This window comes from Heteronotia binoei, chromosome 8 (genome assembly GCF_032191835.1).
Source record: "Heteronotia binoei isolate CCM8104 ecotype False Entrance Well chromosome 8, APGP_CSIRO_Hbin_v1, whole genome shotgun sequence".
Lineage (NCBI taxonomy): Eukaryota > Metazoa > Chordata > Lepidosauria > Squamata > Gekkonidae > Heteronotia > Heteronotia binoei.
Window position 1 is genome coordinate 9,551,211 of NC_083230.1, and position 25,594 is coordinate 9,576,804.

General features: G+C 45.6%; 1 protein-coding gene across 1 annotated transcript in view; it reads left to right on the forward strand.

Annotated features, from left to right (window-relative positions):
- Positions 1–572: 572 nt before the first annotated feature.
- ERGIC2 (ERGIC and golgi 2) overlaps positions 573–25,594 on the forward strand; it is a 39,337-nt gene continuing 14,315 nt past the window's right edge. Inside the window, exons 1-9 of the mRNA XM_060244738.1 lie at positions 573–679; positions 1,801–1,946; positions 6,174–6,282; positions 10,519–10,565; positions 14,991–15,061; positions 16,620–16,660; positions 17,573–17,674; positions 20,316–20,411; positions 23,704–23,759. Of these exons, the coding sequence (XP_060100721.1) occupies positions 1,841–1,946; positions 6,174–6,282; positions 10,519–10,565; positions 14,991–15,061; positions 16,620–16,660; positions 17,573–17,674; positions 20,316–20,411; positions 23,704–23,759 (628 nt within the window). The 5' untranslated portion in view covers positions 573–679; positions 1,801–1,840. The remainder of the gene's footprint in view (positions 680–1,800; positions 1,947–6,173; positions 6,283–10,518; positions 10,566–14,990; positions 15,062–16,619; positions 16,661–17,572; positions 17,675–20,315; positions 20,412–23,703; positions 23,760–25,594) is intronic.

Below are 25,594 nucleotides of genomic sequence, written 5' to 3' on the forward strand. Positions count from 1 at the left end.
TGGGGGGGGGGCATGGCTTTGTTGTTTTACATTCTAAATTATAGCAGTAGCTTCCTTGGACTGATAGCTAAAAGGTTAAAAATATTTTAGAATAATGAAAAAGGGTTGCCAAGATGGAGCATTATATTGCATGGTATGAGTGTAAAAGTGTGAGGTCAGAAATTATGGATAATGTTATAGTTCTTAATTTTTCTGACTTTTAGTTAGCATTTCCCCTTTTTCTTGCTCTCTGATTCCTCCCCGGCATCTGACAATCTAAAGCATTCTGCCTCTGACCCTGGATGTCCCATTCTGCTATCATAGCAACAGACATCAGTTTGTCCAACCACCTTTGAAATCTGTCCAAGCCATTGGCCATCAAATCTTGTGGCAGTGAGTCCCACAGGTCCCTCTGTTCATTGCGGGACTTCCTTTGTTTGTCTTCTATCTACTGTTGATATAGGATGACCCTGAATTTTTAGTCATAAGAGAGAGGGAGAGAAAAGTTTCGGTCTCTCCACTTTTCCCATGCCAGGCATAATTTTATAAACCTCTATCCTGTCAGCTTTGTGAACTTTAAAAAAAGAAACCGCATAATTTTGATCATGTCTTTCTTCAGAATCCCTGTCCACAGACTTGCTTTGCTCTGCAGTCTCTCCACGATACTGAATAATACCGGCAAGAGGGACGTAACATCAAGGTAAGATAGCTGATGTGTGAGGGTTTTTTTTTTTTAACCTGTCCTTTCATGAGTGAAATTGTGTTTGGGTTTTAATGCTTGCGAATTCCCAGAGAAATTTCAAGTAAAGTGCTGCTCGGCCCAGTTTGATTTATTGTGAATACTTGCTAAGATGGAACACTTTCAGTATTTAAGTCATTATGTAATATTCAGGGAGGAACGGCACAGTGACCTCCTGCAACAGGTTATTCCCAAGCCAGTGTTTTGGCATAGAATGCCCCTGCTGGATCGATAGGAAGAGCATTTGCAGGGGAGAGTCAGCAAGTGAAAGGAGCCTGCTTAAACTCATCCCCTTTTTCCACATTGTTGGCTTTTTTCACAGGTTTTAAGAGCAGATATGAAACCGGGTTGGTGGAAAGAAATAGCTGGCGCAAAGGGATTGTGAGGAAAGAGCCACGTGAGTGTTACGTAGTCGTCTTTCTGCTTGCTGGTTTCCCCAACAAATGCCACTGTGAGCAAAGATGGCTTTGAGAATGTTACTTTTGCCCAATTAAATGTAGTTCCAGCCTCAGTAGCAAGAAGGTTACGCTTAATTTTATGCAGATACCACCACAGCTGTGGGAATGCTTAAATAGTAGCACTTTGTTCAGTGGATTAGCAATGCCATTCTAAGTAGAGTTGTATCATTCTAAGAGCATTGACTGCAATGGACTCAGAAGGTATAACTCTGTTTAGGATTGCACTGTTAGTTATATATCATTTAGACGAGTTAAAAGTTGCCTTTTTGATGTCTTGTAAATGTTCACTCCTTGGCTGTTCCATTGCTGAAAATACTGTGGACTCAAAGGCTATTGATGTTGGCAGACTATTAAAAACAGGCATGCAGTTGGCTTGTGGGATCAAACAAGGTTTGATCTTGATTTAATTTAACATTAAGCCATTAATAGTTACTTGAGCAGAACCAAAAAATAACAGTTGATGTTCTGATATCCTAGGGGTAGGATGCATTTTTCGGTTTGGTAGCTTTATAGACCTGGAGTTTCTGAGCCTGATCGCATCGTGTGGTTTCAAATGTAGTTACAAAGCTGAAAAAGGGCATTTGTCACTTAACTACATTTGGGTGTTACACTCTCAAAATACAGAGTGAATATATGAAGGGAAACATTGAGGAACCTGCTGAAGATGAGGCGCCTGAATCGGAAGAAGACTTTGAATTTGATGAAAGAGTTGGATGCCTTTCCAAAAGTTCCTGAAAGTTACATTGAAACGTCTGCAAGTGGAGGAACAGGTAGAGTCAAAGTAAATATTTGAGTCTGGTGACTCATAAGCATGGGGCCGAGTTATAAGAATCACATTTAATGAATGAATGTCTACTGTGAAAAATATCTCTGAAGTTAGACCCCTGTGTTGAATGGTTCTTTGTTGCCCTAGAAATCTGGCAAAAAGGGGCTGGCCAAGGGGTTCCCAAGTTTCTCATGAAGGAAAGGCCCCCATCCATGTTTTGATTTGAGAGGAGAGTGCTCTCACATGAACACATGAAGCTGCCTGATAGTTAATCAGACCCTTGGCCCATTAAAGTCAGTCTGGTCTACTCAGGCTGGCATCAGGGTCTTGAGTGGAGGTCTTTTGTATCACCTGCCACCGGATCCTTTTAACTGCAGATGCTGGGGATTGAACCTGGGACTGTCCGCTTGCCAACCAGCTGCTCTACCACTGAGCCACAGGTCCTTCCTTCATCCAAAGGGGTGTTAGTCAGAACTCCACCCCTTCTGCTCCCACCTGCTCTGCTTGTGGTGGCTGCAGTCTGATTCTCGGATGCTGCTGATGTCCCTTGAGAGTCTGCAGGAAACTGACATCGGAGGTGGTGCTGTCACTTTTTTTTGGTAGTCAAATAAAGATGTCCTCATGGTCATTTGACTAAAGATTCCTTCCAAATGCTGATGTCATTACGCCTGAGACCAGTGTGGGAGGCTGCTGCTGCTGTAGCCGGAAGGGAGCCTTGACCAAGGAGGTGCCGGAGCAGTCCTTTGTCGCAGCAGTGATGGCTCGCTGCTTGTTTCTGCACGACATCTTCAAGGTGCCATATTGAGACTGCGGCTGTTCGCTGGGGAGTCAAATCTAGCTAGCCCTGACGTGGGTGGCCCAAACGAGCCTGGTTTTGGAAGCTACGCAGGGTTGGTCCTGGTTAGTACTTGGGTGGGAGAGCATCAAGGAAGTCCAGGGTCACTACAAAGAGGCAGGCAATGGCAAAGTACCTCTGAATATCTCTTTCCTGGAAGGGTCACCGTACACTGGCTTCATTTTGACAGTGCTTTACACACATGCAAATTTTTTTTTTATTTATTTGTAATTTGTATCCCGCCCTTCCCACCAAGTGGCTCAGGGCGGCTTACAGCATATAAAATCTAACATAAAAATATAAAAGTTTAAACATTTCGTAGAGTTTACATGCTTAAAATTTAAACAGTTCACACAATTTACAGAATTAAAATATTAAAACATACAGCAATCTTATAAAACTACACTCGATTTCAAATTTCAGTGCCAGTTCTGAGTGCAGCGGGCTTGCTCCTCAGAGTGCACATGCGGTGTTTTGCAGCCTCAGATTTCTCTCTGAATGTTGTTACGTTTTGGCTTGCGTGCATGATTGCACCATTCATGAAAGGATTGGCTTTGGAAGATCTGAGCTGAACATACTGTACCTGAGGAATGGCCTCCAGTCCGTGTTTGGTTCTTTCCTGTTTGTATTTCGCTCATTAATGGGCGAAACGTAAGTGGAGGATATGCTTTTGAAAAGAAATCTGCCATCAGTACAAGAAGATCTCTCTGGGCCACGCAGGCCAGGGCTATTGCGCTCCGGGAACAGGCTGATCTTCTAGTTTTTACGACATGGGCCCAGAGCCCGTTTCCCCCCAAATGTTCATAATTCTTTTATTTGAACAATTTATTCCCGTATAAAACCTCTGATGCTGTGCTCTTATGCTATATACGGTACTTTATTTACCAATATGTATGTTCCCTTTGCGCAAAGCTCGTGGAGGCTCACAGCCTCTCTTAAAGCAGGTTCATTGAAGAAGTCCCCAACGGCGCCTTGTCATGACAAAAGCCCCCCCCCCCCCAAATTGCCATGACAAATGGGAGAGTCAGCCCAAAATCCCAGCAGCCAAAAAGAGCAAAAGCAGGCCTACCTCAGGGGCTGAGTCAGCCGATGGGCCCCTGTGCAAAAGCACCCGCCTTCCTTTGCAGTGGTACTGAGAGTTTGTCTTTTGAGCCGCTTCAATAAAGTCATTCCACAGGATCAGGGCGGCAGCAGAGAATGCCCGAGAGAGAGCTGTGGGCACAGAGGAGCGCATCTGGAATGCGGGCATGAAGCATGACAGCACTGTCCTAGGTTTTGAAGGGCCAGCGGCAGTGGCTTTGGTGCTGGGAATACTCTTGCACGAGCCCCAAACCTCCGCAGTGATCTAACCGGGCAGTTATTCAAATTTAACAAGGTAGGATAGGATGGGGAGAGGCAACTTGCTTCAGAGGACTTGGCAGGTATGGGAAGGGAACCCCTGTGTTCATTTGAACAAGAGAGCCAGTGGATGCTTCAGCGCTGAGGAAATTAAGCTTGTTTGCAAAACATATTTACTCCATTTTTGTCGCACCTCTCCTCCAAGGAGATTAGGTTAATTGACATCACTATATTATCCTCACAAGCATCCTTATTTCATTTCCTTTATGATGCACCTTTCTCACTGAGATCAAGGAAAAGGAAAGGAAAGGTCCCCTGGGCAAGCACCAGTCGTTTCCGACTCTGGGGCGACGTTGCTTTCACAACGTTTTCACGGCAGACTTTTTACAGGGTGGTTTGCCACTGCCTTCCGCAGTCATCTACACTTCCCCCCAGCAAGCTGGGGACTCATTTTACTCACCTCGGAAGGATGGAAGGCTGAGTCAACCCCGAACCGACTACCTGAAAACCCAGCTTCTGCCGAGGACCGAACTCAGGCTGTGAGCAGAGCTTAGGACTGCAGTACTGCAGCTTTAACACTCTGCACCACGGGGCTCTCTAGCTGAGATCAAGGATGAATACAAGATGAATACAAAAATGAAAAACAATTGGGTCAGACAGCATTAGACATCCATTGAACTATGCAATAGGACTAGAGTTACAGACTTACGAAACAATGAAAGCAAAAAGCTATCCTAAGTTTTCTGACTGTCTAAACCTGTGAGATATGTTGGCTTGTAGATCACCTAGCAAGCAGCTGAACATATGAACATATGAAGCTGCCTTATACTGAATCAGACCTTTGGTCCATCAAAGTCAGTATTGTCTTCTCAGACTGGCAGCAGCTCTCCAGGGTCTCAAGCTGAGGTTTTTCACACCTATTTGCCTGGACCCTTTTTGGAGATGCCAGGGATTGAACCTGGGACCTTCTGCTTGCCAAGCAGATGCTCTACCACTCAGCCACAGCCCCATTCATGGCTCTCCGGGGTCTCAAGCTGAGGTTTCTCACACCTATTTGCCTGGACCCTTTTTAGTTGGAGATGCCAGGGATTGAACCTGGGACCTTCTGCTTCCCAAGCAGATGCTCTGCCACTGAGCCACAGCCCCATTCATGGCTCTCCAGGGTCTCAAGCTGAGGTTTTTCACACCTATTTGCCTGGACCCTTTTTGGAGATGCCAGGGATTGAACCTGGGACCTTCTGCTTCCCAAGCAGATGCTCTACCACTGAGCCACAGCCCCATTCATGACTCTCCAGGGTCTCAAGCTGAGGTTTTTCACACCTATTTGCCTGGACCCTTTTTGGAGATGCCAGGGATTGAACCTGGGACCTTCTGCTTCCCAAGCAGATGCTCTGCCACTGAGCCACAGCCCCATTCATGGCTCTCCAGGGTCTCAAGCTGAGGTTTCTCACACCTATTTGCCTGGACCCTTTTTAGTTGGAGATGCCAGGGATTGAACCTGGGACCTTCTGCTTCCCAAGCAGATGCTCTGCCACTGAGCCACAGCCCCATTCATGGCTCTCCAGGGTCTCAAGCTGAGGTTTTTCACACCTATTTGCCTGGACCCTTTTTGGAGATGCCAGGGATTGAACCTGGGACCTTCTGCTTCCCAAGCAGATGCTCTACCACTCAGCCACAGCCCCATTCATGGCTCTCCAGGGTCTCAAGCTGAGGTTTTTCACACCTCTTTGCCTGGACCCTTTTTGGAGATGCCAGGGATTGAACCTGGGACCTTCTGCTTCCCAAGCAGATGCTCTACCACTGAGCCACCGTCCCTCCCCTAAGCTGATCAGCAGTTTGAACCCAGGTTTCCCTGCTGTATGTCCAGCATGCTGTCTACTACAGTGGACTGGCTCTTCAGATGAGGTTCTAAAATGGTGGGATGCAGACGTATGAGCAAAGTTTTATGTATACTGTGTGCGCAGTTATTTCCCCCCACCCCGTAAATTCAACAAACTGATGCCATTTTAAAAAATGTGTTCTTCTCACACCTTTTTTTTCCCCTTTGAAATGTTTCAGTTTCTCTAATTGCATTTACTACTATGGCTCTTTTAATTATCATGGAGTTTACAGTCTATCAAGACACCTGGATGAAATATGAATACGAAGTCGATAAGGATTTCACTAGGTAATGTTTCTCTTTCTAACTTGCTTTTAAAACTCGTGTTGCTTGCCTGCTGCATTGCTGTTTTTCTTTTTCTTTTTCCCTGCTTGTCTTGAGAGGATCTCTTCATTTTTTTAAAAATTGCTAATTCCATAAGCAGCAGCACCCAGGTGCTTGAGAGGCTGCAAAACAAAATAATCAGCTATCTCCTGAGAGAAGATAAATTAAGGAAAAAGAAACAGGCAATGGAGGATGACAGAATCCAGGGCTAAGCTGTTAAGAGGGTGCCGGCTTGATGATTTTCTTAGGGCAAATTAATTCATTACCCCGATGCCTCAGAAAGCTCTCTCCTTGTGCCTGGACTCCTCCATACTCCAGTAACAGGATTAGGTAACTGATGTGACTATAAGAACATAAGAACATAAGAGAAGCCATGTTAGATCAGGCCAATGGCCCATCCAGTCCAACATTCTGTGTCACACAGCGGCCATATATATATATATATATATATATATATATATATATATATATATATATATATATATATATATACATACACACACACACACACACACACATACACACTGTGGCTAATAGCCACTGATGGACCTGTGCTCCATATTTTTATCTAACCCCCTCTTGAAGGTGGGCATGCTTGTGGCCGCCACCACCTGTGGCAGTGAATTCCACATGTTAATCACCCTTTGGGTGAAGAAGTACTTCCTTTTATCCGTTTTAACCTGTCTGCTCAGCAATTTCATCGAATGCCCACGAGTTCTCGTATTGTGAGAAAGGGAGAAAAGTACTTCTTTCTCTACTTTCTCCATCCCATGCATTATCTTGTAAACCTCTATCATGTCACCCCTCAGTCGACGTTTCTCCAAGCTAAAGAGCCCTAAGCGTTTCAACCTTTCTTCATAGGGAAGGTGTTCCAGCCCTTTAATCATTCTAGTTGCCCTTTTCTGAACTTTCTCCAATGCTATAATATCCTTTTTGAGGTGCGGCGACCAGAACTGCACACAGTACTCCAAATGAGACCGCACCATCGATTTATACAGGGGCATTATGATACTGGCTGATTTGTTTTCAATTCCCTTCCTAATAATTCCCAGCATGGCGTTGGCCTTTTTTATTGCAAACGCACACTGCCTTGACTATCTCTGAGGCTATGGTTGCTCCTGTGTTAGGAGCCAATGCCCATGTCAGTTACCAAATTCTTGCGATGACTCCAGTGATATCTGTCGGAAGTAATATAACTGGCATGTGTATGGGAGTGTGTTTCTCACCAGTGTATGCATTGGCCTTTTGTACGTAAAGGCCTTGACCGCTTCAGAACTCAGGCATCTTAAAACTGCTTGTTCTAGCTTTTTCCGCCAGCATCCGGTTTGGCTGCTAAGACTGTAGGGCTGCTGTAGCTCCTCCCGTAAGGGATTAAGAAAGGGCCGCAAGGGGCTGTTCTCTCGGTCTCCCCAGTGCGAATCCCCACCCCAGTCCAAAGCCAAGCTTAATCCAGCAATAACCTGGGATATTGTGAATCGTGGTCATCGTGGATGCAAACGTATTCTAAGGATGTGATCACACTTGGAATTTGCTGCATTTGTCTCCCGCCTTTGAGAATGCCAGTGCTCTTTGATGCGTGCTGCAGCAATCTCACAGCCTCTGCCTTGCTGCTGGGAGAGGTACAGGCTGCCCACATGCAAGAGGAGCATTCAGACTGCTCCTGTCCGTGTGGGGCATGTGCATCGCATGCCTCGGCTGTTCAGACAGCTGGGAAATGCACCATGCATGCGCTTTGGAGATTTGCTGCTGGGAAGTATCCTGTGGCTGTTTAATCCTGTCCCTGCCCATCCTATGACGAGGTAAGGATGGGCGGGACGCAGGGGGAAGATGTGTGCGTGTGATCAAGCCCGTTTCATTCAGAGGGGAGGGGTGGCGAGGGTGGACCAAATTTCTCTTGTGATCACACCCTTAAACTTCTCCATAGTCAAAGCTGGCAGGGATAGGATGCGAGGGAATTGTCGCTCGAAGGAGGGAAGGGGCCTGCCATTCCTTGGCTTGTTCCCAGTCTCTTAACCATTGTTAAAGGCCAGATCTTATCCCTTCCAAGTGGGGAGGTTTGGTGTATTTTTTTCATTCAGTTCTGTGTGTGTGTGTGTGTTCGCTCCGTGCTTTCCTGCTTTTTGTTCACTTTGGGCATCACGAACTTCTCGCCTCACAGTTGGAAGCTGAGGCGATCTTAACACTTTGGAAAACAATTGCTGTTGTATATTTTGGAGCCTCGCTTTGTTGTCATGGAGATAATTGGTGGATATACTAATCAGGTGCTAGCAAGGAACTGTTGTGCCCTCTTGGTAAGCAGTCCCTGGGCAAAAATGAGTCTCTTTCAATTTGTTGTTATCCTTTCTCAGTTAAATTTGGTGAGGCTGTGTTTCTGGACGAATGCCATAAATCTTTTGGCTTGCTGAAGCTTCTCTTTCTCTCTCTGCATGAATGAAGGGGATCTTAAGCGCTTAAATTTGCAGACTCATCTAAGGCTCCGCATGTTTCTCGCTATGCCTTTGAACATGTGAACAAGTATGAACAGTGTGCTGATATGCTCCCAGCCGACTTAGTGCTTCCCTGACTGGTGCTACAATTTGAAGTACGTTTACTAGGGAGTAAGTCCTCTTGAGGGAGGGAAGGTAGCATGGCATAGCCTGATTTCATCAGATCTTGGAATCCAAGGGAGACCACCAAGGAAGACTCTGCAGAGGAAGGTGATGGCACACCATCTCTGCTTTTCACTTGCTTTGAAAGCCCCTTGCAGGGGTCACTGTAAGTTGACCGCACTTGATGGCACTTTACACACACACAAGTTCCCTTAAACTCAGGGGGATTCACTTCTGAGCATATACATGGTCGGGATCACACTGTTAAGTCTTCAGCTGGCATCTTGAGTCAGTTGTGCTTACAAATACCTTTGTGCCTGGAGAAAAATGTACATATGCAAAAATGTCTGTTATCTTCCTTTTTAAATAGAAACGGAAACTCGGTTCCTTCTTTCACTTCTTCTTCAAGGGGTGACTGGAAGCAGTGATGAAGCAAATTAAGCTGCTTCATGTTCAGATAGTCTAATTAAGGCTTTTGGCAAGGACTAGCTACTGCTAATGGCTTGGCATTAAACCGTGCTTAGCATCTATAACATTGTCTGGAGATTAGTTATAGAAGACTAAACAGAACATTGTTGACTTGGAATCCAGAGCCAGCAATTTAACTTGCTGGTTTGGGGATATCTATGGAGAAGAAGCTGGAAATTCATGCTTACACAAACGAGGTTGTTCACTGTTCTAGAGCTGTAGTATAAGGCTTGTCCTCGCTGGTGTTTTACAGCTAAATTTTCTGCCTTTCATAGTAGATCTGACAAAACATACTCTTTCCTGGAGGCTAAACCTCTGAGCATCTACCGAGTTGAGATTTGTACGTTTGAATCTTGAGCCCTTGGATTTCCTGTGTTATTGGCAAGACAATATACTCAGTTTCTCTTTTCTAGTCTACATACAAAGTTGAACATTTTTCATTCAAGAACTGTAATAGTAGTATGCATTAGTCAATTATATAGGTAGACTCCTCTTTGACAGTGAAATTACACTGTAAGGTTTCAAAGGGATGGTCAGTGATACTTGGTAACAAGGACAATGTTTCGCTTAACTGTACAGTCCTAAGCAGAATTATCCTCTTCTAAGACCATTGACCTTAATGCTTTTAGAAGGCTGTAACGCTACTTAGGATTGCACTTTAAATCTGCTTTTCTGGTGCTCCTCACTACAAACTTTAGAAGAAGATATTGGATTTATATCCCGCCCTCCACTCCGAAGAGTCTCAGAGCGGCTCACAATCTCCTTTTCCTTCCTCCCCCACAACAGACACCCTGTGAGGTGGGTGGGGCTGGAGAGGGCTCTCTCAGCAGCTGCCCTTTCAAGGACAACCTCTGCCAGAGCTATGGCTGACCCAAGGCCATGCTAGCAGGTGCAAGTGGAGGAGTGGGGAATCAAACCCGGTTCTCCCAGATAAGAGAGCTATGGCTGACCCAAGGCCATTCCAGCAGGTGCAAGTGGAGGAGTGGGGAATCAAACCCGGTTCTCCCAGATAAGAGTCCGCACACTTAACCACTACACCAAACTTTAGTCCATCTCAAGTGCTTGTAGCTAATGCCTTTTTACACTGTTGTACAAAGCTCCAATGAACCAGAGTTTTAATATATTTTCCTTGTTTATTTTCTAGTAAATTAAGAATCAATATAGATATCACCGTTGCAATGAAGTGTCAATGTAAGTATTTTTTTTAATGTGTAGCTACAACTTCATTATTCTGACAGTGCAATCCTATACAAAGCTTTGCATTTCTGTGTCCATTAAAGTCAGTGGGATTTAGAGTAGTGTAACTCTGCTTTGGATTGCGGTCAGTCATGTCTTGGGGTTGGAATTACGCACGACACTAGGTTGCAATTGAAAATGGAATCCCCATGTCACGTTCCCCTCAGAGCCATTGGGTGGAAAGGTAGAATTTTAGAATGCTAAATAAATAAAATAATTTACCCCAGCTTGTGCCATCAGCAACAGACAGGGCTAGGAAACAAAGGCAGGAAAATGCTTAAAGTGACATTATGACATGGGTAGGTGATCCTGCATGTTACCGAAGAGAGAAGGAGAACCCCCACCCCCCAGGGGTGCCAGAATTCAAATGTAGTGAATGGGTCCATCTCCTGAACCAGTTCAGGCTATTGTGGAGAGCCTTAGATTAGTTCTCCCTGCAGCTGAATACACACCAGACTTTAATCTGGGCTGCTTATTTAAATATGCTACCATTGTAAGATTGTTGTAGCACCTGTAATATCTTAATGTTTTTAATGTATTATGTCTGTTTCTAATTGGTTTTATGTAATGTTTAATGGGTATGTAAGCCGCCCTGAGTCTGCTTCAGCAGGGAGGGCAGGGTATCATTCAGATAAATAAATAGAAATGTCCAGTCATTGAAACATCCCACCCTGTGGCAAGCTTTCCCTTCAGGAAGGAAATGTTTTCATTGCACTTTGGCTTCTTTCCACTTGCAAGAAGATTTAAAGAAAATGGAAGGCTGCCTTTAGTAGCTTCTAGAACAGGGGTCCTCAAACTTTTTAAATAGGGGGCTAGTTCACTGTCCCTCAGACTGTTGGAGGGCCGGACTGTTGTGGTGGCTGCCGTTACTGTACAAGGCCGCGGGCCGTCAGTTCTCCGTCTTCTGCATCTCTCTCCCTTCCCGACACCACACACCCTAGCCTGGGAACTCACCTCACCTCGGTATCGCCTCACACTCTGTCTCTGCCGCCTCAGCCCAGTGCCGGAAGTGTGCATTGCTAACGTGAGTTTAGGTCGAACATCACTTCCGGTCTGATTTTGCCATAACCCGGCGGGCCGCATAAACGTCCTCAGCGGGCCACATCCGTCCCGCGGGCCGTAGTTTGAGGACCCCTGTTCTAGAACTTATGTTACTAGACTCTCAACATGAGAATACTCTCAGTGCCTGAATGCATAATCTTTAATATGGCCTGGGACCTGTCTACCTTCGGGACCACCTCTCCCCATATGTGCCCCAGAGAGCACCACGTTCAGGGTCCCCAAATCTCCTTCAGATCCCCGGACTGAAAGAAGTTCGATTGTCCACCACTAGAGCCAGAGTGTTTTCGGCAATAGCCCCCGCTCTGTGGAATGCCCTTCCCGAAAACATCAGGGCCTTGCTGGGCCTGTAAGACCGAGCTATTTAAGCCTGCCTTCAACGGTTAAGGGGAGGTAGCAAATGCCCCACAGTACTGACAGTCCCACTGGACAAATATAGATATTGAGAAACATCAACACGCATCTTGGATTTTTTGGTTAAAAATGTGTGGAATTGATTTTTTGGTACATTGTTTTTAATATTCTTATGTGTTTTTTAACTGTTGTTAGCCGCCCTGAACCCATTAAGGGAGGGTGGGATATAGATTTGATAAAATAAAAATAAATAAGTTTGTTACGTTAAGCACATGTATTTGGGAAGCAAGTTCTGTATTTAGGATCAAGCACTAGACATTGAGTTACCTATATGTTTAAAAATATTTTCGCAAGCAGCTGTATAACAGAGTTTACAGTTTTTACTTCACAACTGTTTTTTCATAGTAGCTAAAACGCTGCCTGTATTTCACAGGATTCTTATTTCATTTGTTTATTCAGAAAAGTTATATACCTCCTTTCCGGAAGCAATGCTATAAAGTCATTAAAAAAGCAACATAAGAATTATTAATAATAAGATTTCAGTGTAGATGGTTTTATATGACCAAGCAGTAATAACATACCGTAGTATATAACAGTATACCTCTGTGACCAAGAGCATTTGTGGTAATACCAGGACTGCGCCATTTTACTGCGGAGTTAGAATAAGGCAGCACAACATGCTCATCTTGGATGTTTTCAATCCTCCTCCTTCTGAGACGGCTTCATTGTGGATTTAAGAAGAAGAAGAAGAAGATATTGGATTTATATCCCGCCCTCCCCTCCAAAGAGTCTCAGAGCGGCTCACAATCTCCTTTCCCTTCCTCTCCCACAACAGACACCCTGTGAGGTGGGTGGGGCTGGAGAGGGCTCTCACAGCAGCTGCCCTTTCAAGGACAACCTCTGCCAGAGCTATGGCTGACCCAAGGCCATGCTAGCAGGTGCAAGTGGAGGAGTGGGGAATCAAACCCGGTTCTCCCAGATAAGAGTCCGCACACTTAACCACTACACCAAAGTGACTGCTTTGAAAAAATTGATGGCTCATTTAATTGTATTGATTATAATAATCAATTTTGCGTATTGGTGGCGATGTGTAGAACTTCAGTGAGTGAGGCATGCTATCTTTATTTTGGAGGCAGGGAGGAAATGTTGATCCTCCTTTGTACATTAAATATGTTGTTGCATTGGTACTTTCCCACTTTCTGCAGGCAGGGTTAAAACTGAATTGCCAGATTAAAGATAAACATATTTTCCTGCTTTTTTCTCTCATGTAAACTCTTGTTTGCCACTGTTCTGCATTAGTCTCTTTCTCCCCCCCCCCCACCCCTGCCCCTGAAAAATTATGTGCCTCGTATCACACTGGACAAGAAGAAATTCAATTGTTGGTGCATTCTTTTCACATTGCTTGTAATTTTAAAAAATTTCTTTCAAACTAAAGGAGGGGCTGTAACCAAAGTTTTCAACCAATTGTTCATATAGATAATGTAAACTGGAATATATGAAACCAGGTGCTCTGGGGGAAAATGTCATCTTTTTTTTTTTACATTTTATTTATATCCCGCCCTCTCCGCCAAAGCAGGCTCAGGGCGGCTCCCAACATGAATTCAATATACAATAAAATCATATAATTCAATAAACACTACTTTTTTATAAAACCATCATTTAAACCAACACTTCTATTAAAATTTAAACATTTGTGGTGCTATATTACAGATCTTTGATAAATTTAATGGCGAGATACGTCTACAGCGAATCTATCTTGGTTCAATGTTAGGCGAAGGCCATCTTAAAAGGAGTAGTCTTGCAGGCCCTGCGGAATTGGTCAAGACTCCGCAGGGCCCGCACTTTGTCCGGAAGTTGATTCCACAGGTGTGGAGCTACAATAGAGAAGGCCCGTTCCCGTGTGTTCTTCAATTTGGCCTCCTTCGGCCCAGGGATGTTCAGCTGGTTCTTTCCCGCTGACCTCAGTACTCTCTGGGGTTCATATGGGGAGAGAGACGGTCCCTCAGGTAGGCAGGCCCTCGACCATATAGGGCTTTAAACGTAATAAAGTTCTCTTTTATGAGAAGAAGAAGAAGATATTGGATTTATATCCCGCCCTCCACTCCGAAGAGTCTCAGAGCGGCTCACAATCTCCTTTATCTTCCTCCCCCACAACAGACACCCTGTGAGGTGGGTGGGGCTGAGAGGACTCTCACAGCAGCTGCCTTTTCAAGGACAACCTCTGCCAGAGCTATGGCTGACCCAAGGCCACTCCAGCAGGTGCAAGTGGAGGAGTGGGGAATCAAACCCGGTTCTCCCAGATAAGAGTCCGCACACTTAACCACTACACCAAACTGGCTCTCCATGAGCTCACAGTATAGAATTTGCTCATTATAAATTCTAGCAACTAAACAGCTGCTTCTCAGATTTAGTTGCAGGCAACAAAAAGGCAAAGGATTTCAGTTGCTGTTATTGAGCATGCTGAATCATAAGTGAGGATGCTCAGTAGCGTTTAGCTGCATAATCTGACCAGCAGCTGTTTTTATAGCAAGGCTGGCAGTAGTGATTCTATAGTGCAAGGAGCCACCCACTGACACAAGAGGCTCACTGAGCTTCTCAAGTCAAGGAACGGGCTCCACATGCCAGCGAAACAGCACTACAGTTAGCCCAGTAGATCTGCAGGATCCATACCCAATACGTTGGTTTTTTAATGAGCCATGACAGTTTCAAAGGATTAATTAGGGAATGGCACGTTGCTTTGTGCATGCTCTGCATTTTATATGCACTTGGTTGGTTCGAACAGTCCATGTTTTGCAGCTTGTTTCCTTTGTGCGGCGGTTGAAGATTGCGGCGACACGTTGGAATCCAGTAAAAAGAAATGGGTTGCTTCCTTCCACATCTCTTATGAGAAGAGCTGTCGATATCAGTTTTACAGGCCTGTCCTTATGCTTCTCTGTCTTGCCTTTTAATGTTTCGTTTTGGAAACAGACATCGGGGCTGACGTGTTGGATTTGGCAGAAACAATGGTGGCCTCCGCTGACGGATTAGTTTACGAGCCAGTAAGTTTGCTCTATTTGTTTATGAAAGGTTCTGCTTCCCGCTGTCTTGCTTTGCACTCCGCTGGAGTGACGTTGCTTCCTCCTTCCCAGAGCGCCGTGAGTACTTCCTGAGCCAAGACTGAAAGCTGTGGGAGTAGACAATGTGGCTGTGTACTGACAGAGGCAAAATGATACAAATTTGTGTAATGCAAGCCCAAATCGTTCAGGTCATGGCTATTGGCCGGCCTTGATAACCAGCCAGATTGTTCTTGCTTGTAATCCCATCTCTCCACCTTCAAGCCCAGGAAGGTCAAATCTTTTCGTGGGGGAGCGGGGGTGATCCCCTCCCCTCCTCTTCAGTTGAACCTTCGAGACACTCCGAAACACTGTAGAGCTTTCTGAGAGTCTCCAAAGTCAGGATTGCAGGAAAGAGAGTCCCTGCCATTCTCAAGGCTCTGGCAAATAGAATAGGTTTTCTCTGGATGAAAAGATTGTGCTCACCCTAGCAAGTGCCTTGATGGCCCTTTTGCTAAACATTTAGATTGGGGTTGGAAAGAGTTAGTAAGGAATAAAAGCAAGCAAATGCGGTTAGACAAGTTTCTGCTAAGTTTCAGTTGAAAAGAGGGCAAAACCCGAAAAGCAGTGGAAAGTGCAGGGTTTCTGGCACCTCTGGCGTGTTGTGTGTGCATGTGTGTTGTCAACAAAAGCGCACAGGCCGTTTGGTTTTTCTTGATCCGGACTGCTCCCCCGCTTGGTGCAGAAACTGAGGTTCCTGGCCGTGATTGTAACGGCAAATGAAGGAATTCTGTGTTTACCGTTGAATGTTTGACTGGATCTCTTAGACTGGAGGTTAAAAGGATGGGGCTTGATGGAGAAGATCCGAGCATCCTGTTGGAGACGGAGCAGCTGGTCTGCAGTCCTTTCAGCACAGCTGTGACTTCTCGCGGCGTCACATTCTTCTTATAGCCTCATGTTGATGCGGTTGTGAAAGGTTGCTACTGAAGGAACAGATGTCAGTGCAACAACCGCCATTGTGGACTGCAAGCGGTGCATAAGTTGGGGGAGCCCGACACAATGTTCTTGCGAGAAGTGCAGATGACTAGTGAAGACGCAGGGGATTCCCTTTTATTAGAATATTTGCAAATTGGTGGCTAGAGCTTCTCAATCTCACTTTGAGATGCTGTTATTAGCCGGGACATGGGTACTTCTTTTTGGCATTCCCCGTCGACAAGAACCAGCAGCCTAACAAAGAACAGAGAGCCAAGGATAAGGGAGGGATTGACTTTCTTCTTTTTTTCTCCTTTTTAAAAAATTCGCTGAGAATCATGAAGAATTGTGTGCAACTCAATCAGCAGCTGCCATCTGTCTTAGAATACAGGCTCGCATGTGCCGAGGTGGTGGAAAGTCTTTATACCTCAGGGGCAGTTTGCCATATAACCCATTGTTGGTGCTGGAGCTGCTTGTCCAGTGCTTGCACAACGCCATCTGTGCCAGCAGGTGCCTGAGGGCAGGTGGGGAAGGTTGTGTGTAAGAGAAAATGGGCTGAGGCTTGACGCTTGATCTTCTTCCTTTGTTGTAGGTAATATTTGAACTCAGTCCCTTGCAAAAAGAATGGCAAAGGTAATAATCAAAGAGCGTACCTGCATCCAAGTGGGAAATAATAGTGTGTGTACATTTGTGCGCTTGAGTTAGAAATTTGGCTGCTGCTAAGTGTTATCAGATAAAGCTATGAAATTAAATTAGCCATGTTGCCCAACGCTCTTCCCCGTTTTGAGCAGTCGTTAATCCCTGCTAACTACCGCACATATGGACTATACATGTTGGAGTTTTTTTTTTAAAAAAAGGTTTGACTATGGACTGTACTTTGTAATAAAAAGATACATTAGATCAAATTCTAGGAACCTATACCTCTATCAGTGCCAGTGTCTACTGACAGAAAATACTCCTTCTGGCTCTTTACTTCAGTGGAAAATCGCCACACTAGTGGAATGGATTCATAGGTCCTGATCAGTTTTTTTCCCTCAAATTCATTTATAGATTTATGAGAGCCATTTATAGTGGAACAGTGTAGAAGAGTCTGGGCAATCCAGGTTCTAATCCCCACTTTTTGGGTGATCTTGGTCCGGTCAGAGACTCTCAGCCTAACCTACCTCACAGGATAGTTAGGATAAAAGGGTGGAGAGATAAAGAACGGCAGCTGGTTTGGATCTCCACCTGGAAGAAAAGGGTATAAATGAAGCAATAAATCCTTATTGTTAAATATGTGCCATGTTCAGCAGTCAAGCCCTCACGTTTGGCAATGAGCAGCTGTCTTTCTTGAGTCTCACGTGGCCCAGCTAGCAAAAAAACAGAAAGGGTGTGTGCGTTTTCCGTTAGCAGCCGGTAAAGAAGAGTTTGCAAAGATGAGTCTTGATTTTTCTTCTGCCTGAAGCTGAACTTCATCCTACTTTTTGTGGTTTGCCAAAGTCTAGTTTGGGAGGGTTTGCCAAAGTCAGTCTAGGAGGGACTGAGCTGTTTCTGTTCAATTTGTAGGGTGCTGCATACAATCCAGAGCAAGCTACAGGAAGAACACTCGCTTCAAGATGTAATATTCAAAAGTGCTTTTAAAAGTGCTTCAACGGCCTTACCGCCCAGGTAAGTGGGTGCTTTCTCTCTCTATGTAATTGATTTTATTAATCCTTTTTCTTCAAGCATTTAATTTAAAGCAAAGAACACTTGTCTAGGTTTTTAGCTTGCCCAAGCTAGCTTATTTGGAAGCAAGTGCTTTTGTAACCGAAGCACACTCAGCAACTCACCTGGTCCTTTGTGATCAGGGAGGGAAGAGTTTATTTTTGCCCACAGATGACTGATACAGGAGCCTATGGATTTTCCCCCAAGGTTGCATTTCCTTCAAGACAGGTTCCATTGCAGTTGGGAAGGGCTAGAAGTGTAAACAGATGTTTTTAAATTGTGCCCCATGGCGCAGAGCGGTAATGCTGTCCAAGCTCTCTGCTCATGACCTGAGTTTGATCCCAGCAGAAGCTGGGTTCAGGTAGCTGGCTCAAGGTTGACTCAGCCTCCCATCCTTCTGAGGTCGGTAAAATGAATACCCAGCTTGCTGGGGTGGGGGGGAAGTGTAGATGACTGGGGAAGGCAATGGCAAACCACCACGTAAAAAGTCTGCTGTGAAAACGTCATGATGCGATGTCACCTCGGAGTCGGAAACGACTGGTGCTTGTACAGGGGACTACCTTTACCTTTTTTTGCTTTCTTTTTTTTCCCTTTTGAGACCCAATGCGACGCATATGGCCCAGATTTTCTTTGACTCTAACAGTATGATTTTTTTGGTGCTACATTTTATTTTTAAACTTAGTCCTTTTTTTTTTGTGGCTCATAAAACCAAAGTACTCGAAATTAACAATCCAGTAGAAGCCCAGCTATATTTGAATAAAACAGCTAGAGCATAAAACCAGCACAAAACGTTTAGATTCCTAAAATGATCTCCATAAATAGTCCTCAGGCTAGAAACAGACCGTAAAAGCAATTTACAAAGACCAACAGTGCAATTGTATGCAGTGTTAGTGCAGTCAAAGCCCATTGGAATGAATGGACTTAGGCTGGAGAGGTTGTCCTTAGGATTGCACTACAGTCCATTTAAGTAAAACCCTGGATAAAAATTAATGTTTTGGCCTGGCTCCTAAAAGGGAATAGGCTCTGGAAGGGTAGACACCAGGCAAGTCTCAAAAGGGAAGGCATTCAGTAGGCAAGGTGCCACCACCATTGAGACTAGTTGCCACCGGTTACCATCCACCTCACCTGTCCAGATGGGGGCACAGAGGGTTTATAAAGAGGATCTTAAGTGGTGTGCTGGGCCTCTGGCAGTAGCCTCGCTATTCTTTTCTCTCATATTTCAACCCCTTTACGGCTAAGGAAGAGAGCAAGGATTTAAGAGGCTGTCGCACCTTATAAGCTAACAAGTCTATTATAGTGTGAACTTTCATAGGCTAGGTGTAGGCAGTTGCCAGCATGGGCAGCATGGCAGTTGCCAGCGGAACAGCAACACCCCAGACCATTTTGGTCAGCACACAGTATTGGGGATTGCCCAAGCTACGAAGATCAGCCCCCTGAGGTGGTGGCAGGGTGCCCCTGTAGCCTCTGAGGCGATGATAGTGCTGTTAGGGCTCAACTTACTTCCATTGTGCCTAGGCTTCCCAACCCTCCCGCCCTGGCGGGGGACCCCAGGATTTCCACCCTCTTCCCCTGCTCCCCAAAAAAATGGCGGCGGGGGGAGGGGGGGAAAACGGCGCCGGGGAGCATGGTGAGCCGCCCCATCCCGAAGCGGGCGAGGCCGCCGCCCCCTCCCCGCCCACCGCAGCTGCTCTTTCGAGATGGGCCCAGGCTGAGCCCATCTCGGAGGAGCAGCCAAGAGGCGGCAGCAGCGCAGGCAAAACTAGGGGAGGGTGGCCAGGAGCATGGCGAGCCGCGAATCCGGGCCCTTCTAGGACCCGGACTCGCGGCTCGCCACGCCCCCGGCCCGCCTCCACCCCCCCCCTCCGATTCCACCCCAGAGGCGGAGCGGGCGAGGCCGCCGCGCCGCTGCCGCCTCTTCTCCACTCGCCGTGGCTGCTCCTCTGAGATGGGCTCAGGCTGAGCCCATCTCGGAGGAGCAGCCACGGCGAGCAGAGAAGAGGCAGCAGCTGCACAGCGGTGTCGCCCACTCCGAGACGGGGCGGCTGGCCACGCTCCCCGGCGCCGTTTCCCCCCCTCCCCCTAGCTCCACCCCAGTGTCTCCTGGCTCCACCCCCAAAGTCCCCAGATATTTCTGGGGTTGGACTTGGCAACCCTAATTGTGCCTCCTTTTCTCCTCCCCCCCTCCCCTTGTTTCTTAGCATGCCAGCATCTTCAGAGGAACATACTGGGATTTTATGTATTTTTTTAGGGCAAACACGTTCCTTAGAATACAAATTAGGAATTTCACAACTTGTCCCCCATTGGGTATTTTACATGTGCTGACTGATTTGACGTGGGACTTTCAAAAAAGGCAAACCGTATGTTATTTTTAAGCGGCGCAAGATGTCCTTTACCAAGTTCCCTCTTCCTGTCATAATTGTTCTTCATACTTTCTGTGATTAAAAGTGCAGTTTCTTTTACTCAGCAAATGTCGGCTGAAGTAGATGATGGTGCTAAATTCCGTTTTTTAAGATCCAGAACGTTAAATATTTGCATTCAGGGACTGTTTGCACATTAGGCTGGGATACTTCTTCATAACTATGATCAGTTTCTTTCTTAAATACAGGGAAGACAACTCCGTGCAGCCCCCAGATGCTTGCCGAATTCATGGACACCTCTATGTTAATAAAGTTGCAGGAAACTTTCATATAACTGTGGGCAAGTATGTTCATTTTGTTTACTGCAAACCATTACAAAGCAACCGTCCTCATCAAAGTTTTGGGTATACTGTTCTGGGCATCTGACCACCATGTCTGTTCTTTGAGTGGCTTCTGATTGAGGTATTCACATAGGAGTTAGCTTTTGCTGAAGAGAAACTGATGGTCTTTAACTAGACTGGCAGCCGTGAAAGGTTCATGCCTTCTGTGTGCCTTTTAGCGGCATCGTCCAACAATACAGTTTATCTATATTGTACCAGATCTCTTTGTTTTGGCTGCACAGAGAATGCTGGTGAAGGAAGCCTTGAGGTGGCTGGTCCCAGGAGGTGCTGCCTGCTGTATCCCTCAGTGAGGCTGTAGTTTCTCCCAGCCACAACCCCCCCCCCCAGGCCCTTCCTGGTTTTTCTCCTTCCCAGCTTCCTGTCTGTTAGTCAGCTATTTCTCCTAACACTTTGTCCTCTTAAGGTTTTTCATCCCCCTCCCTCCTCCTGGCCATTTCCAATCCCTGCCTCCCTTGGCTTACTCCTGAAGAGACCCTTTCTCCCAAGGAGACCTCTACACCAGAGGAGGCCTTTACTGCAATGCCCTCTACATGGGGCTGCCCTTATACTACTGCAATGCCCTCTACATGGGGCTGCCCTTATACTACTGCAATGCCCTCTACATGGGGCTGCCCTTATACTACTGCAATGCCCTCTACATGGGGCTGCCCTTATACCGAACACGGAGACTTCAGGTAGTCCAGAACGCGGCGGCCAGGCTGCTGGAGGGACTACCACGGTGGGAACCTGCGCGGCCTGGGCTGCAGGATCTGCATTGGCTGCCGGTTGTGTACCGTGTTCGCTATAAAGTGCCGGTTATTACCTTTAAAGCCCTATATGGCCGAGGACCTGCCTACCTAAGGGACCGCCTCTCCCCATATGTGCCCCAGAGAGCACTGAGATCTAGCTCTCAGAACTTACTAACAATCCCTGGGCCAAGAGATGCTAGGTTGAAGGCTACTAGGGAGCAGGCCTTCTCAGTGATGGCCCCTCGTTGGTGGAACCACCTTCCAGAGATGGTGCAAGCCCTGCGGGACCTGAACCAATTCCGCAGGGCTTGCAAAACATTTCTTTTCCAGCTTGCTTTCGAGATAGAACCCGATTAATCTGACGTGTGGACATCTAGCCATCTTGTGGATATTATGATTACAGTATTTTAGCACCCATTTTATACATTTTATCTATTCTAAATAATTTATTATGCAATTGATATATTTAAAATTGTTTACATTGTTTTATATGAATCATGGGATCTCCATGTCTGTTAGCCGCCCTGAGCCCGCCTCGGCGGGGGAGGGCGGGATATAAAAATAAAGTTATTATTATTATTATTATTACTCCACAGGGAGCTAATGTCCCCATATCTGTTCTTTAGTTTCCCTTGCAGACCAGCCTTGTTCTTTCCTCTGCCTTCAACTGTATTGTTGCCTCCTGTTGGACTTTCACCACTGATCCCCTCTTCTCCTCTGGGGTCAGGGCTCTCCTGGGTGTGCTAGATCAGCTCTCTCCCCTAGATGCAGGGGTCTCCAGGGCGTGCCAGAGCAGCTCTCTCCCTTCTCCTCCGGGGACAGGGCTTTCTGGGGTGTATCAGACTGGCTTGGTAGATGTGAATGATTTTGGATCACATTAACATACTTCTGCTCTGGTTGAGATATCAGAGGAGCATCCCTGCCTTGTTCTCAATCGTTGTTTTCCCTGTTTCGCATCCTCTCTGGAAGCATCACCATTTCTTTAAAAGCTGTCCTAGAAACCCTTGTCCCCACCTTGCCTGGCACTCATTGGTCTCTCCAAATCTGAGCTACTTATCTCTCCTGTCCTATTTCTTTTGTTTTATCTCCATCAACCCATTACTTGTTCAGCCTGTTTCATAACCATGTTTTAGATTTTTTAAATGTCCTCGGGCAGGGTTTTTTTTCCTAGGAAAAACCCAGCAGGAGCTCGAAGAAGTCACACCGCAGCGTGGCTCAGCCCCAGGAAGTCACGTTGCAGTGCGGCTTGGTTCCGTGAGCCTGGCTGATGAGCATTACTGGCCTGGGAGCATGTGGCTGCCCTCTTCTGCTGGAGCCCTGGCCATCCCAGGCAGAGCTGTGCTCCAATGGGCTCCAACACAAAGTTCTGTCCTCGGGGATTATTTTTTTTCATTAAGGAAAAAAGAAAAAATGTTATATTTTCTGCCTCTGCAGCTGAATTCCTTGATTTTTTTAAAAAAATACTTCCTAATATTGGATTCCTAAGTTTTATAAACTTACACTGAAGCAACATGGAAGTTACCCATATATTTGATGTGATGGTCTAGGCTTTAAGCCCCATCTCTTCCTTGGGCTTTTGCATTCTAAATCCTGTATCTCCCCCTCACTTCTTTTGCTGCTTTCCAAGAACAATATCAACTGCAGAGCCTGCTGTATAGCAAGCCATGTGCCTAGCCAGCATGGAACCTCTTTAAAATAGTTCTGCTGAGTTTAATGAGTGAAGTCACAGAGCAGTTTTGGCTTGCAGTGTGGATATTAGACCAGGCCCTGTTGAGGAGCTGAATTGCTTTGTTTTGATGCTGTCAGACGATGGGATCTCAAATTGACCAGACCTTCAATGAGTAGTTTCCGGCGCCCAGTGAGAGCCTCTAGGTTTTTGTAGTCCGTCCAGATTTCGAACGGAACCCTCGCTCCCTCTAGCCAAGACCGCCAAGTCTTCAAGGCAAAAGTCACTGCGAACGCCTCTTTATCCCAGACCGGTGAGAGCGTCTAGGTTTTTGTGGTCTGTCCAGATTTCGACCGGAACCCTTGCTCCCTCTAGCCAAGACCTCCAAGTCTTCAAGGCAAAAGTCACTGCGAACGCCTCTTTATCCCAGACCGACCAGTCACGCTGCTCCTGTGAAAACTTTTTAATGTAGGCACAGGGTCTCAGCCTCCCTTCTGTGTCCCTCTGCATTAATATTGCTCCTACGGCTACGGATGATGGGATCTCAATTGACCAGACCTTGAATTGTTGCAAAGTTAGGCTTTATTTGATAATCCATAAGCATATTTTCCTTCGTTCCGATGCTTATGGATTATCAAATAAAGCCTAACTTTGCAACAATTCAACGTCTGGTCAATTTGAGATCCCGTCGTCTGACAGATGCATTGCTGTATAAATTGTTAAAAGAAAGAAAGTGGCTTTGTGGAGAAGTGTTGTCCTGAAACTGCTCTGAAAAATTTATAAGCAGTCTGTTTCATAGCATTCTTTGGTTTTGAAACTCTGCTCTCTCTCTCCTCCTCAGGGCAATTCCCCATCCAAGAGGCCACGCGCATTTGGCAGCCCTGGTGAGCCACGAGTGTAAGCCTTCTTCGTTACCTTGCAAAGAGACATTGTTAGCAATGGGCTCTTCCAGGCTTTTAATAGTAGCCAGAAATGTTGCACATTGTTAAAGTGCCCTGCAGTGTTGCAGGCAAAAATAATACTGTATGGTTCTTCACATGTAGAGGCATCAGGATGTACAGTGCAACCAAAGCCAGTGTTTTGGGGGTTGAGTGGTGGAATCATATGCATCTTCCCCTGTGCCTTTCCTCTGATTCCCCTCCGTTCCGTTTTGGCGTTATGGCACTAAAATTATGGAGAATGGGACAGGAGAAGAAGGGAGGGAGGGAGGACGCTCTCATTTATTCATTTACAATGTGTGTTAGCCACTTCTCTCAAAATGTCCTAAGCAGCTAATCATTTCCTTGCTTCCAAAATTCCCCTTTTCTATTTCTTTGGCTGGACAGTCCCTTTTCTTGTTCTTTGTTTTGCTCTCTGTACTACCCAGTTGTTTAGGGGAGGGATGGTGGCTCAGTGGTAGAGCATCTGCTTGGGAAGCAGAAGGTCCCAGGTTCAATCCCCGGCATCTCCAAAAAAGGGTCCAGGCAAAGAGGTGTGAAAAACCTCAGCTTGAGACCCTGGAGAGCCGCTGCCAGTCTGAGAAGACAATACTGACTTTGATGGACCAAAGATCTGATTCAGTATAAGGCAGCATCATATGTTCATATGTTTAAATGTACACAGGTATATGCTGACCCAGCCTGTGGAACTGGGGGACCAATTAAAAACCATTTTTTTTTAATATTTGCCTGATAATGGCATACAAGAGACCGATGGTGACTCACCACTAACAAATTGCTTCATTTCACTTTTCTGAGGAAATGGTCAGGTGGGTATCAGGCTTAGGAGGGTGAGCAAGCAACCAGAATGAGGTAACTGGTATTAATATAAACAATAGATAGTTTGTCACAATCATATATCTGTTTGGTTATACACACAGGTCTTTAAAACTGTGGAGAGAGATCTCTTGGCAGTCACTGCTTAAATAAACAAGCATAAACTTCTTTGCCTGAGAAATACTTAAGTTTGTGAAGGCAGGAACATTCATGCAAGTTCCAGTTTTCCTTCTTAACTACTTGGTAGAGATCCACCCCCCTCCCCCTTTACTAGGAGCTATTTCTCCCAGGAAAGGGCTACTTGTCCTACTTCCCTAATGCAGGATCCTCCTTGATCCTCATCAGATTAACTCTTCTTCGCAGTTCTCGCGCCACTCTCAACTGTCATTTTTAACTGACACTCTCGACTGCAGAATTCCATTTGAATCCCCTGTCACTCAAGGTTCCCAGACCTGGTTAAAGCATTAACCGCTTACTGTTTCAAGCAGCTTACGAGAAAACAAAGATGCAAATACACAGACACACATGTACATGGAAGCCAATAAAATAAATAAATATCTGAAACCAACATTAGAAGCAGCAGCAGCATAAAACCGCATTCAAATAATTCAGCAGGCAGCCCAGTTTGAGTTTTATTTTAACAGCCATAGATCAGATAAAAAAGCACAAATATATCAGAAATAAAAAAGTAAATGTACAAATCTATCAGAGGTACTGTATACTACTAAAAACATGTCCATATAGTATGGCAGCGTTAAAATGTAGATGAAATTTTAGTACATAGCAGTAGTCATTTGTAATAGCTCCACAAAGTCTACACCAAAAGAAAAAGCTCCTATTATTTAAAACTATTCTTCTGTATGATCACTTGGGCACAAAACCTAACTGCCGGTATTTCATCAGTCAACAATTTCCCCAGAGATATCTTATCCGCAAGCAGTCCATAAAATTAACTAAGACAATTTAGTCACAATTAGT